General features: G+C 41.5%; 1 protein-coding gene across 3 annotated transcripts in view; it reads left to right on the top strand.

Annotated features, from left to right (window-relative positions):
- Nucleotides 1–1089: 1089 nt before the first annotated feature.
- si:ch211-243g18.2 (uncharacterized protein LOC559906 homolog) overlaps nt 1090–14537 on the top strand; it is a 40551-nt gene continuing 27103 nt past the window's right edge. For 2 of the 3 annotated variants that reach the window (XM_039762804.1, XM_039762802.1), the window contains exons 1-3: nt 1090–1174; nt 6301–6631; nt 14410–14492. In XM_039762804.1, coding sequence (XP_039618738.1) covers nt 6308–6631; nt 14410–14492 — 407 coding nt within the window. In that variant the 5' untranslated portion in view covers nt 1090–1174; nt 6301–6307. Of the gene's footprint in view, nt 1175–6269; nt 6632–14409; nt 14493–14537 lie in introns of all 3 variants that reach the window. The other variant, XM_039762803.1, reaches the window with a different exon arrangement.

The following is a 14537-nucleotide window of genomic DNA, read 5'->3' as shown; positions in this document are numbered from 1 at the left end:
TATGGACTGATTTGCATAAATACACCTACGTGAGTGCCACTTGTGTGTTAGTTACAGAGCACAAAGACCAATGCAAACATTGTTGATCCCAGTTTTTAAATTCAGCAAACCCAAATCTTCCCAGTGAGGATGATCTTTATACCGGGCTGACAGGGCAATCCTTATCTCTCAGCAGTGCACAAGCAGAAGAAATCCATGCAAATCAGAAGGGCTGCTCTTTGGCTCTTTCTGTTTATTTGGATATAAGCATTGAACTGGCAAACGGACATGTGACTGTTCTTCAGTTCACCTCCTTCTGTGCTGGGACAGTGTGTCATGCAGTGTGTCATTTTTAAAGGCACTATATAGAATGAATAGTGAGTGACTCGTAGCTCTGCAAAACCAGTTTATGTGGCCAAGTGAAAGTCCTGCCTGTAATCCAGTGCAGCGGTGGACCTCAGACTCACATGTGCCACACAGACTCCCCTAAACCTGATACTGTAGGACACTGGGCCAGTGCTTGTAGTGATGCTGTAGGACATCAGGCATACAAAGGCTGAGAAAAGGGATTCAAAAGCTCTGCTAATTACTAATAAGCTTGACCTCTTCTATGGAGTGGTGGCTCTGAGTCTAGGAAATCAGAAGTGACTCTACTTTGTTGGGCCCTTGAGCAAGGCCCTTAACCTGCAATTGCTCCGTCCTGGGTATGACTTAAATCTGCATCCTGCCCTGCAGGCAGGTCCTCCAACTTACTGGGAAAACTTGGGGGTTTGTCGCAGGATTGCCACTCCAGCCATCGTGAAAAACTTCACACTGTTCAGTGTGGTGCTGAGGTGTCACCCACTGCTCTCAGGTCCCAATCCAGGTGGTTCGTCATGTGGTGGGTGCAGCAAACGCGTTGTCAGTGCATCTCCTCTACTTGCCCTTTAGCTCCCGGCTGCCTCTGCTGTCTTCACCTTACAACATCTCACACATTGTTTGTGATCATCTGAAGTGCAGGATTATAAATAGCTCAGATTCCTTTCCGGATGGGAGTGTCTCCCTTTTCATTTTGACTGGCCACACCCCCCCCAGCAGGTGAGAGGCAGGCTCCACCCCCTAGGAGTCTCAGGTTATAAAGGAGATGGTCAGCCAGTCGGCTCCAGGAAACAGGCAGCTGCTTCTGGTCTTCATCTTAACTAGACTGCATCGAAAGGTGAGAGGCTTCCTTTCATTTCACAAATTAAAATGTTAGTGAAGTGTGTTTACCAGGATTTCAGACTTTATCAGATCAATTATATTATGAAAATGCTATTACTAATGTAACAGTCACAGAAAAGTGTTTGCATATTGAGCAGTTATTTATTTTAAGTAATAATTTACAATTTGAAAAGTTAATGGCTTTAATAAATAAGCAATTCTTGGTCAAAATACCTCAAGATATGTCAATTTTTGTGATAATGATATACCCTGTAACAGTTATAATGTCCGTTCAAAACAGGTCCAGATGGACTTTTCTAAGCTACATAAGTAGAAGGAATTAAAAAGTAGATGTTTAATAATGAAGTCTTAATAACTTAATTAATTCCTTGCCCATCTTTCAAAGCACGCAAAGCCATATAAATATTTGCCTTCTAATATATGTTGTACACCCAGAAAGTCTTGTCTTTAAACATATAAGCATTAGAAGAAATGAACTGCAAGGAATATTCAATTTTTCTGTTTTTTGTACTTATTGATGGTTCAGGTGTAAATCAGGAAAATAAAGGGGATGAACATTTAACTGTGTTAGAGAAAATATAACCCAAAAACAGGGAGACAGCAGCACCGATGACAAGGCTGCTGTGCCTTCTATAGTAATATAACATAATATAACATAATATAACATAATATAATATAATATTTGGCTGGTGCAGTGGTGGTACTGCTGCCTTGAATAAGGTTCCTGTCCCAGATGTCAAGGTGTGTTTTCTCCTGGAGCTCCAGTTTCCTCTCACAGTCCAGTAGATTAGGTGGATTGGTGATGCTAAATTGACCCCTCGTGTGTGTGTGTGTGTGTGTGTGTGTGTGTGTGTGTGTGTGTGTGTGTGTGTGTGTGTGTGTGTTTTCACCCTGTGATAGACTGGGACCTAGTTGGGTGATTTTTCCTGCTAAATGATTGCTGAGATAGACTCAAGTTTCCTTGTGACCCTGTCCTGCATGTTTAGAAAATGGATGGAGAGATGGAAGGATAATATAATATAATATAATATAATATAATATAATATAATATAATATAATATAATATAATATAATATTTGAGTGGTGCAGATGTAGTGCTGCTGCCTTGCAGCAAGAAGATCAGGATTCAAATCCTGGGTGCTCCCTGTGTGAAGTTTGCATGTTCTCCCCGTGTCCCAGTTTTGTTTCCTCCAGGTGCTCTGCTTTCTTGCCACAGTCTAAAGACCTGCAGATTAGATGCCTTCCTGGTGCTAAATTGGCCCCTTTTGTGTGTGTGTGTTTATCTGGTGATGCCCCGGCACCCTATTTTATCTTTTTACCTCTTTTTACTATTTTACTCTATTTCACTGATCACTTCTACCACTTTCTTTTTATGTGGAATCGCAAGTCAAAGTTATTGTCTGTTTTTACATGCATTTTTATTACTCTTTATTTTAATATTGTTTTTTGTATCAGTATACTGCTGCTGGATTATGTGAATTTCCCCTTGGGATTAATAATCTATCTATCTATCTATCTATCTATCTATCTATCTATCTATCTATCTATCTATCTATCTATCTATCTATCTACCCTGTCTTGGTTTTCTCCCTGCTTTGCACCCAGTGCTTGCTGGGATTGCCTCCAGTTTCCCTGCAACCCTACTTGAATAAGCAGGTTTGAAAAATGAATGTATGTGATAATATAATAGAATATACCATAATATTAGGAGTATTAGTGCTGGAATTCTGTGCGTCCAATATGCAACGTCACCACTCTCTGGTAAACAAGATAAACAAGAATGTAAAGTGATCTGTGAGGACGGTTGGGACAAATGAGAACAACTTTGTAGGAAATCATTATAATGCAGCATAGACATTCATATTCAATTCTGTTCAGGCTGATGGTGTAGCAGAGCTTTTCCCAGAAGCATTGGCTTACAGGCACTAACCCTAGACAGGGTGCCGGGCCATGACTTAGTCCACTGCTGAACGCAGCCACACAAAAACAATTAAAACATGCATGTTTCATGACATGTGCAAGTACTTTAGGAATAAAAACTTGTGTATAACATGCAGACTCCACTGATTAAGTATGAGGCTCAAACCCAGGATCCTGCTATACGTTTATAACCATGGCCCGTAGTAACTCATTGCTCAGACCCTCACAATGCCCGGATTCATGTCCTGGTCCTGTGTGTGTTTGAATTGTTTGGTCTCCTGGTGTTTGCGTGTGTATGAATTGCTTGTTTCTGCCTACATGTCAAAGACATGAATGTTAGGTTTGTCTGAGACTCAAGATTGGCTCTTCATGAGTGAAGCTAGTGTGTGTGTGTGTGTGTGTGTGTGTGTGTGTGTGACAGGGCGTGCCATTTAATGGATTATCATGTGCCTGAAACTGCCGCAATAAACTCCAGCACTTTGCCACCTAGTATTGAATTTGATGGGTTCAGAAAAAACGATACAGATACAACATGTAAAATGCACGTTAACCTTCCTTCACAGATAGACAGCTATGACAGAAACTTTATATTGCATAAAATAAAGCAATAGAGAAAAGGACTGATAGATAAGGCCATACAGCATAGTTGCTAGGCATTGGACTTTATACTAAAAGACTTTCACATCAGTCCCAGTCACTGACTCACCATATGACCCTGAGCAAGCCATTTCATTTTCTGAGCTCTAACTGATCAAAAAAATGTGAGTTAATTCTCCTTAGATTATATACCCATAGTGAATGTATATTGCACATATGCGGGTGGCACAGTCCTTCTTCATCATTCATTTTTTTTAACTCCACCTTGGTTCTGTCCTTAAAACCTTTAAAGTCTCCTTAAATTTTCCGCTTATTAATCAAATTACAAACTTCAGTATCTCAGTCTGTAAACCAGCATTAGCCATATATGTGCTTTTGTGAGACGCCTCACATCACCCTTCACCTACTCAATCGACTGGGCAACACGCTCTACCCATGGCCCTCCTCTCCAATGCTCTATTATATTTAAAAACCCTAATTAACAAAATTTTCAATTAAAGTTTGTACATTGAATATATTCCACCCCATGTAATGGGGTGAGGTTATGGACTTTACCGTAAACCCATCCTGCTGTTTGTGTCAATCCGGGACACTTTTCTTCACAAGATCTGGGAATGTCCCATCATTTGTTGCCTCTTTTCTGTCTTCCATTTTTGTTATTAATATTCTGCTTTTGCCTCATCATTTTCATCTGCTTGATCTTTACCTCACTCTCCAATATAAGTCTCCCTGGTCTCTCTTGCTGCTAAGTCTGTTTTAATAACTTAATAGAAATCTATAGCTTCAGCCTGGTAAGCCTCTTTTCTAGCCCTAACCCTACACTAAGTCTAACCTTAACCCTAATGTGAGCCTGGTGGAACAGACCAACTTCAGACAGCTCACAGTTTACTCCCCACCAAGTACCCCTGTATTCCACCAGTCTCTCAGACCGATGTCCACACACAAAGGAATCATATATATTGGACTAAAAAATGAATAATTTCTAAACCTCCAATAATTCAATAAAGAGAGTAAAAACCTAGCAGAGAGAACTTCCACAAAAATAAAAATGTGAGGGGACCTCGATACCAAAAAAAAAAAAATAATCCCACAAAAATTTTGTAGCGATGGCCCGTGCATCTTTTGGGCATCCATGGGACTTGAAACAAACAGCTTAAACTTTATCGATTATCGATGTGGACGGAGCCCATGGGGTCCCTGTCTTTCCCTAAATTTACCCTTATTGGAGCTATCAGCAGCAATGACTAATGGGGTATCCTGGGTTAACATGAGCAGCATTGGGTGAAGGTCATTCAGAACCGCGTTACAAGTGGTCAACGTGAGTTGTCAAGAATGAATGTCTAGGGCTTTGGGGACCAGTCATTCTGGCATCCTCTCTCTTTATCTTGTCAGTTCAGGCTTCTTTAGCCACATACAACTGATGCAGTAGGTTTGAAGGCCTGGGGTGCCAAGGATGGGTAGTCATTTCATTATATCACTTATTCGTGAAAACTGCTTTTAATTGTTTTACTAATTTAATAAATAATTGATCACAGAAAATAGGGGTGGCACAGTGGCAGGCTCTGCAGCCCCCCCCAAATCCAGTGTTTTAGGGTTAAATCCTCTACCCAGTGGAGCCTGCTTGTCAGCACTGGTCATCGTCTTTGTCCTCTGGTTTTTAGTCTGAAGATTAGATCTCCTAAGTGCGTGTGAGTAGACTTTACAATGCAGTTGTGCGTAATGTTATGGTATATACTCTAAAAATGTGAGTGTATCTAAGAATACACAAGGTGAACAGGACTAACGACATTGTGGCAGCCCAAACACAAAAGAATGCATTTTCACATTTGTTTTCCCTTCCCTTCATTAAAAAGCAATGTCACCTCTTTGAGCTGCGTGTTTCTTTAAGCACGGCATACTGTTTGTTTTTCATAATTTTGCTGCGTGGTTGCCTCATCCTGGGACACCTTGTGCACAGTAACTCTTCCCTCTTTGTACATACGGCTTGTGTCTGCCTACAGTACATATGCAGTGCCCTCTGAGCCATTGGCTCTCTAATCAGGTGCTCGGTGGCCGACCCCTAGAGATTCTCGTTACAGGCAAGCTCTCCTTTATGTAGCTTCGGCCCTTCTGTTTATTACATTGTCTAATTTTATCAGATAATCATGCCACAGTGTGCATCATTAGAATATTAGAACAATCTAGAAGAGAACAGGCCATGCAACCCAACAAAGCTCACCAGTCCTATCCACCTAATTCTTCAAGTTTTGAAGTCCTACCACACTTCAAGTGTCTGTGGTTCTCTGTGTAAAGAAAAACTTCCTAATGTTTGCGTGAAATTTTTCCTTTACAAGTATAATATTGTGCCCCCCGTGTTCTTGATGAACTCATTCTGGTCCAGATTTGCTCTCCTCGACCTCTACACTTGAGGCCTGGTCGTGGTTTAAGCAAGCAGCTGATAGCCATCCTTCTGGAACTCTGAGGTAGAAAGTGATGGTACCATGATGAGCAATAACACATTAGAAAGGAATGAATGCAATTGTTTCTTTATTTGAGTTGTCTGGACTTTGAATCAAGACTTTTGCTTCATACAGGCGTCCTCCTTGTGTTTTGATCTTCATTTAGAGCAACAATGAGCTACCCAAGGCAAGGCTTTTCCAGCTACTCCCTTAAAGATGCCTTCCCCAGCCGTGGCAAGCCAGCCTCCTCAATCTATGGATCAGTGGACCAAGGCCTCAACTTGATGGGAGTGAATGGACTCCCCATTAGCAACAACAGGAAGGAGACCATGCAGGGCCTGAATGAACGCCTCGCCAGATACCTGGAGAAGGTCCGCAACCTGGAGGAGTCCAATCAAGAGCTGGAGCGTAAGATCAAAGAGTTGATGAAAGAAAAATGCCCCAAGCTTCGAGATTACACCCCTGAGTTGGACAAGATCCACGCTCTGAATGATGAGGTGAGATGCTGCTTAGTTTGGTTATGTGAGGTCTACATGATCTCCTTGATCTTGCTTTGGTAAAACTAATGAATGAATAATGTTTTGAGTTTTTTAATACTTCTGAAGCTCTCTGTAGGGCAACGGCCACCCATCCTGTGGCATATAAAAAGGTATAAGAAATCTGACAAACGAGAGGAGACCATTCAGTCCATCAAGCCCGTTTGTTTAGCTCGTAGTTAAACTGTCCCAGTATCTCCTCCAGTATCTCCTTCTTAAAGGCTGTCAAGGTTTCTCTTTTAACTCCATGTCTCAGTAGGTTTTTTTCCAGAGTCCCGCAACTCTTTATGCAAAGTGTTTTCTGGCTTTCCACCAATGTCCTCAAGTATGTCCTTCACAGTTAAGCTGAAGAAAGTCTGGTGGATCTACTTTATCAACGCCTTTGAGGGTTCTGAAGACCTGAATGAGGTCCTCACACTGTCTCCTCTGCTAGAGACTCGACAGGTTTAATTCTCTGAGTCTGTTGGAGTACGACATATCCTGGGATGCACCTGGTTGACATGTTCATAGAGTGGTTAGCACCCTTGCCTTCCAGATTGAGCATCCTGGGTTCAAATTCCACACTCAGTCATGGCCTGTATGGAGTTTGCATGTTCTCCTAATGTGTGTGTCTATTTGAAATTGACTTGTGCTTTGTTCTGCCTTGCGCCTGATGCTGCTGGGATAGCCTACAGCTTCCCACAAGTTCAGTTTACCTTTATTAATGATATGATTTTAAATTATCATAAAGGGGAAAAAAAGAAACAGTCACCATCGTTCAATTTTAATCATATGCTGTAAGTCTGAACACATAAAAGCTGTTGAAATTCTCCAGAGTACTTTAGAGCTGTAGAATTTCTCAAAGAATGGAAACTGAAAAGAAGCCATTTGTTAAACAAATCCGTTTTTGAAAGGGGCCACTTTCCTTTACAGTTATCTTTGGAGAGCAAGATTCATTGAATTATGTTTTTTTAATCAAAGGTCTCACCCAGAACAAAAGCGACCGAGCGATTGCAGCCATCCGCTCGATGCTGGCAGTAGGTGTGGATCTGCCCTGGTAGAATGAACAGGTTTCAAAAAGTCGCAGAAGTAAATAAGAACACACCTTGTGGCAGGTGTCCCGTCTCCACCGAATCGGCTAACCCTGGCAGCACAAATCCTTTAATTAGGAGTTGCCAGAATAAAATAATTTCATCTCTGTTACACACAACTTTGGGGTGAAATTTTCATAAAGAGTCCAGACCAGGAATGCAATGTGGATGTCTGAGGGTCTACAAGAGTAAATCAAAAATGAGAAAAAAATCCCTCCTTCTTTCTACCAAAAACTTCCGTCATCAATTCATATCAAGAGCTTAATGCTAAGGAAAATGTTTTTGTCAGTCAGCATTGTTTACCATTGCTGAAGCAGTCAGCCAGTCTGAACAGGCCTGTCAACCGTCCTCATTCCATAGCTTCTAAACCATTCCAGCTCCTCTGACCAGACGCTTGTCTCCATTGTGCTAACGTTCTTGTCTTAATCTGTTGTGGTTTGTCCTCTTCTGATTATAGCTTATTGCGCACTAATGGCGCAGATAAAGGGCCTGAGCCAGCCTGATTACGGTACACTTCAGGCTCATTCATTGTGTTCAGCGTTTGCCAGATGTCCAGAGCCTAACCTGGTAGCCCTGGGCCCAATTCTGTGTCTAGGGCACTAGTCCATCACATGGCACACTCCTCTTCATTCACAATACAATCACCAATCAGCATGTCTGACATCTAAGAGGAGAAATGCACACAGCCACAGGGAAAATGTCTACTCTCCACACAGGCTGGGATTTGAACCCAGAAGGCCGGAGATGTTAAAGCTCCACCATGTCACCAGCACAAGCTCACTGTAAGCTATTGATGAGACACCTCAAGATATGTCTGATGTTACACTGCAAATCCCTTGTGCAGGGATCATCTCTGAGAACAAAGAGCAAAGAAGCAGTTCTCAATGAATTCCAGCAGCTGGACAGTATGACCACTCGGGGGCACTAAGCAGCCCAATAGGCAGCATCCCACAGATGATAAGGATACCCAGCCATGATATTCCATAATTAATGTTAATAGGAAGATAAAGATCTTCTGCAGCCGACTTTTTGTTGTATTCTCCTGGAATTCCCAGAGTAGCCTCATGGATCGAGCTCCTGTGCTCTAAGGTTATGTCCCCTGTACTACACTTTCATTTTGAAATGCAGGCATTAGTCTCCATTTGACCATTTGTCCACCCTACCCTGGCATTTTTAGCCCCCAAACATAGAGACTTTTGAAAACGCTCTCCAGAGCTGTATAGTTCTGAAAATGCTGCCTCATATTTACAATGTGGATGGGTGACAATGTCAGTTACTCAGTCATTTTCTAACCCACTTAGTCCTGAACAGGGTCATGGGCAGCCTATCCCAGGTAGCATAGGGCACAAGGCAGGAACAAACTCTGACCAGGGTGCCAGTCCACCACAGAGTGAACACACACACACACACATCCCAATCACACACTGGGGCCAGTTTAGGATCGCCAATGCCCCATAAACACCACAGGGAGGACCAGCGACGCAAACTCTGGTCTCCTTACTGCGAGGCAGCAGAGCTTCCACTGCGCCACCATGCCAGCCAGGGTGACAACGCAGAGTTCAGTGGCGTAGCTAGGGGCAGGTAGAGGGGGCAGTCCACCCTGGGCAGCACATTTTTGGGGGTGGCATTATTGGCCAAAAGGCTCAGTAAAACTTTTGTGTAAGCAGCAGGGTTCTGAAAAATATCACTCATGAATGGAAAAAGTAAAATTCTCTGATCTTTATCCACAAATGCTTCAAAAATAATTTTCAAACTGTCCTTCTGTGATGGCATTTATGAGGCAATAACAAAAATGAACAAACATTACACCGATAATAATATCTAGGAAGATAAACAACTAATTTTTACAATTTATAATTTTGTTTTGTTATCAATCCAAATGCGTTCTTGCTCTGCACAGAAAACATCCCCACCTCTCACTTGTACGCTACTCTGGTTCTGGTTTTCGCAGCGTAATTATATTAAACTAATAATCAGAACTCGACTTATCAGTGCCTCTATAATATATTCTTGTCTAGTTGATACTTATAAATAATTACATGTGAAAAATTATTGCTGTTTCTCTATATATGAATAAATCTGTGCAAAATGTATCTGAATTTTTCTCTATACATCATTTTAATTTTCTATTTAAATAGGGTAACATATTCAGATATGTTGGAGGGCGGCAAATTGAAGCCCCGCCGTGCCCCGAGTGGCACGAACTCAAGCTACGCCACTGGCAGAGTTATGTAAATGGCAACTCTAACTGCATTCTGATTGGTTTGTGCTTATTATATGGCTCTTCTCTGATTGGATCCTGCTAATTAGAATATCTCGTTGCCTGATTGGTCCCCTTTCTTGGAAGAAAACCACATTCCAACATGGCGGATGTAGAGGAGTTGTTTTCCATGGTGCTTGTGGTGTTGCTTACCATTATGCATCCAAATTGAGTCTTGGACGGTTTGAGTGCAAAAGGCAAATAATTTACCGGCTGTTGGGGTTTTTCAATAACTCCTCTTCCTGTTTCTGCTGTTGTGTGCATGCACAGTGTAGGTGAAACCCTACGTCAAATGTTTTTCCAATCATTTTAGTGTGGGCAGAGATACTTTCCTAAATGATATGAAAATGCTAGTGTGGTTGGAGATTGTCTTCATTTAAAACATGCACACATATTAGCCTATGAATTAAGCGGTGAAATGACCTTCCTCTCCATTTAGACACCTTTAATAGTCCTAATCAGAAGTGATGGTCATTGTTTAAGCAGTCTTATCTCTTCCAAGAAAGGTGGACATTCCTAATTATTTGCTGGTCTTGGATACTTTTTCCTCCTTAGAATTGAAATGAACAGATCCCATGGCATGGAATGAGCTTGAAATGTTCCTTTAAGAGATGTAGAGAGACTCATGGATGATGAAGGGTCATTGGAAACGTGAGAAAGGAAAAGGATAAATGCCGGAGACAAAGTTAACAGAACATGAAATTGAATATTGTTTATGCAAAGGCAGCATCAAGAAAAATAAGTAGAAGGTCAAAATCAAGGAGAAACAAAAAAAGCCATACAGACATTCATAACTGTAAACTTCCCTCTGTCTGTCCATTTAAACCAACTTTAGGATGTTAGGGAGCTGGCGACACTCCCAGAAACAGTGATCCATAGGCAGAGCCCACTTTCGGGCAAACATAACCTAACATACAAAGATCCTAAATTCCATAAACTTTACACATTTAAACATGAGAAGTGAAATGTCTTGAGCAAGACCTAAGGGGTGCACTCACCTTTTTATTTGTCAACTCCTCTCCAATTGGATGGCAGTCGCATAGTTAGGACTAGGCCACAAATGAGAGCTGAGGACAAAACATACATTAAAAGTGTAGTTGGTATGATATCCCTCCTAATATTTTCTGACATGGTACATTAATTTTAAACACAGGTTAGCTTTACTTACATGTTCTGTCATAATCCAAAACAACTGTCATCCAGAATTGCTCTGTTTCATTTGGTTTAAGGAGGATGAATTATGTTACATGTAAACCTCATGGTGTATTCATCTTGAACACAGTGTGTTCAATGTCTTCTTCTTACTGTACAAACATTAAATTAGGTTAATTGGTGACTTTAAATCACCTCAAACTTTTACAGTATTTACGTTTGAGAGTGAAAAGAAGTTTTGCTGTCTGTTTAGATATCTTATGCCACCCCATTCTGTACAGTAAGGAGCTCAATCACCAACTCACCCAACGCCAATACAATAATTTGTCATACAGTCCAGTATCTTACTTCTGTTATGTGGGCCTGACCACAAAGCCCTTGTGTCACTGGTGCTTTCTGGGTGTTCCAATGTATGCAGAACTTGTTCACATACTAAGGCTGCCCAAAGGTTTGCTTTCTTTCAGGCAGATATCATCCACTCATTTTCCACTCTTGCTTAATCAACAATCACTATTTAACTAGATAGATAGATAGATAGATAGATAGATAGATAGATAGATAGATAGATAGATAGATAGATAGATAGATAGATAGATACTTTATTAATCCCAAGGGGAAATTCACATAATCCAGCAGCAGTATACTGATACAAAGAAACAAAAAAAATATTAAATTAGAAATAAAAATGCAGGTAAAACAGACAATAACTTTGAATAATGTTAGCATTTACTCCCCCGGGTGGAATTGAAGAGTCGCATAGTGTAGGGGAGGAACGATCTCCTCAGTCTGTCAGTGGAGCAAGACGGTGACAGCAGTCTGTCACTGAAGCTACTCTTCTACCTGGAGATGATCCTGTTCAGTGGATGCAGTGGATTCTTCATGATTGACAGGAGTTTGCTTAGCGCCCGTCGCTCTGCCACAGATGTCAAACTGTCCAGCTTTACTCCTACAATAGAGCCTGCCTTCTTAACAAGTTTGTCCAGGCGTGAGTCGTCGTTCATCTTTATGCTGCCTCCCCAGCACAATAACTACTTATTTAATCTGACAGTTCTATAATTTCTATTGGATGCCTACAGGAAAGGTTTTCCTCCTGAAATTTATGGATGGATTCTGGTGGATTCCCAGTGAAAATTCCTAAAGTCATTGAATGTACAGCACTGGTTTTGGAACTTTCATTGCTCATCCCACTTGTTGCAGAGTGGGGAAAAGTGACTTTCTTATTAACTGTCACCGTTGAGTACCTTCTCTTCTTTAACTCTTTTTGGGATGATGTTGACTTTTGTCGAAATTCAGGGGTAGGGGATGGTTGCGACAAAACTCGCCCTTACTTTTTAGTTCGACTCTCTTTGCTCGAAGGAAAGTTATGTAGCTTTGTTAATTTGCCCTCGATTCCCTGCGTGTGCATGAGAAGTGAAGAGCAAACATCTGGTGAGACTAAAGCATATGTGCAAAGCAAAACACTCCATGGACGTTTTACGTATTATCGCTGAATCGCACTCTGACTTTTCGGAGTCTGAGTTTGATGCAAGTGATCTGGAGATGGATATTGAAAATGAAAGTGAGGTACCAGCATCAGCCAAACTGCTCACTTTGTCCACTGTAGTGCATTGATGATAATAAGGGATTATACGTCTCCTTGCTTTCTGAGTCCTGGCTCAACTGACAGTGCCAGTGTGTCGAGGCTTTGATTTCCTCCCCATGTGTTTAGTCTCCTCACGGTTGTGTCATCAGCAACCTTCACAATAATGTTGGACCTCTTCCTAGCCTTACCATCATGGGTGTAGAGGGAGTAGTTTGTTTGGCCCATTGGTAGCTTCATTTCTCGGTCCGTCGTAAATAAACCTTGTCCTGTTGGGACCTCAATCTTACAAATTCACAACAGAAGGAGAGAAGGCCAAAGAGGAGTGGAGTTCAGTTTGCTCCTGACTTCAACTTTTTAATTAAACCCACAATTAGAGAGCAAGTGTTATGAAACTGAGTGGGTCCTCATAGAGTGCAGTTACAAATTCTTATAAAGGTTATCAGAAGTCACACAAGTGAACTCAGGACCTCCAGCACTCAGTTTTACAGAGCTGTGGGTAGGTAAACAAGGCCTATCCTGAAATGACGAGGGAGCCAGTATGATGAGGCCAGCAGTGTGGTTGTAATACTATTGTGTAGGACACTGCTCTGTCTTAAAGTGTGCAGGCCTGTTTGTCGTAAACTGATACGTGAAAGGCACTTGGAGTTCATAAATGTTAGGTATGCTGTAATAAAGAACAAAAACCTCTGCTGAGGCACATCTTTGATATATCTCAGTCTGCCCCATTGTGGCTCAATATTCTTCGCAGCCAGCAGGTGGCAGTCTAGAGCAGCGAGAAAACTTGACACACCATGATAGCATGTGATGTGATGAGATTAACAGTGAGAGTCTACACTAAAATGTCAAGGTGACAAATCACCATACGTGCTGTTAGTGTACTCATGTGAGCACTTAGACTGCGTTTACCATGAACACCATAAATGAAATAAGCTGAGCCATCCTCGGCTCGTTTAGTTGAAAGCAATTATCTTCAGCCCAAACATTTTCACATTCTAGAGTTGGTGTCTGTATCCAGCCGTGGGCGCTAGCTACCTTATTAGAATCAGTTCTTTTGTAATTGCAGCATGTTACATAACCCGAAATTACAGTATATAGATATAATATAAAAAGGCAATACCACTCCCTTAGTAATACGGCGGTAAGAAATCACATAAGAGAAATAACTTCGCTTTCTTTAATGATGGTTTACGAGGCATAACAGATGAAGGAAGCCATGACAGGAACCCAGTTCAGGAGTGGTGGCCCGATGTGTGTAGTGTCTGCCATTTTCTTCACTGCTTTGGAAGGATTTTCCGGATCGGATGACTTTTTCTCCCATCCATCCGTCAGCTTCAAAGGTGTGCCAGGCAATGTTCCTAGGCTTTATACTCTTTCTTTATGTGGAGGCCCCCCTTCTGTGCTGCCATTCCAAACAAGGCAAAGAGGATACAGTTTCATGCTGACTTTGACACACAGAAATAGTATACAATGCCCATTTCGCTTTTGTCCCTGTCTTGTCTTTTAATGCTTGCCTAGCAGTTCTAAATGATGAGCCCCTTGTGCTAAATCTGTGTTCACTGTGCATGTGAGTAGAAAGAAAAGTAGATTTATAAAATATTTTTGTACAGAGCACAGTGACATATTAAACTTATGTTACAGTGTCCGACAAATAAGATGTGCTTCATTCTGATTTTAGGTGAGAAAGAAAAACCTGGAGAACGCCAGAATTATGATCCAGATCGACAATGCAAAACTGGCCCTGGACGACTTCAAAAACAAGTGAGTAGAGTTTGAAAGGAGTGATGGATGTGGGCGACACCAGCT

Source organism: Polypterus senegalus, chromosome 9 (genome assembly GCF_016835505.1).
Source record: "Polypterus senegalus isolate Bchr_013 chromosome 9, ASM1683550v1, whole genome shotgun sequence".
Taxonomy (NCBI): Eukaryota; Metazoa; Chordata; class Cladistia; order Polypteriformes; family Polypteridae; genus Polypterus; species Polypterus senegalus.
This window is presented reverse-complemented; position numbering and strand designations above follow the sequence as displayed.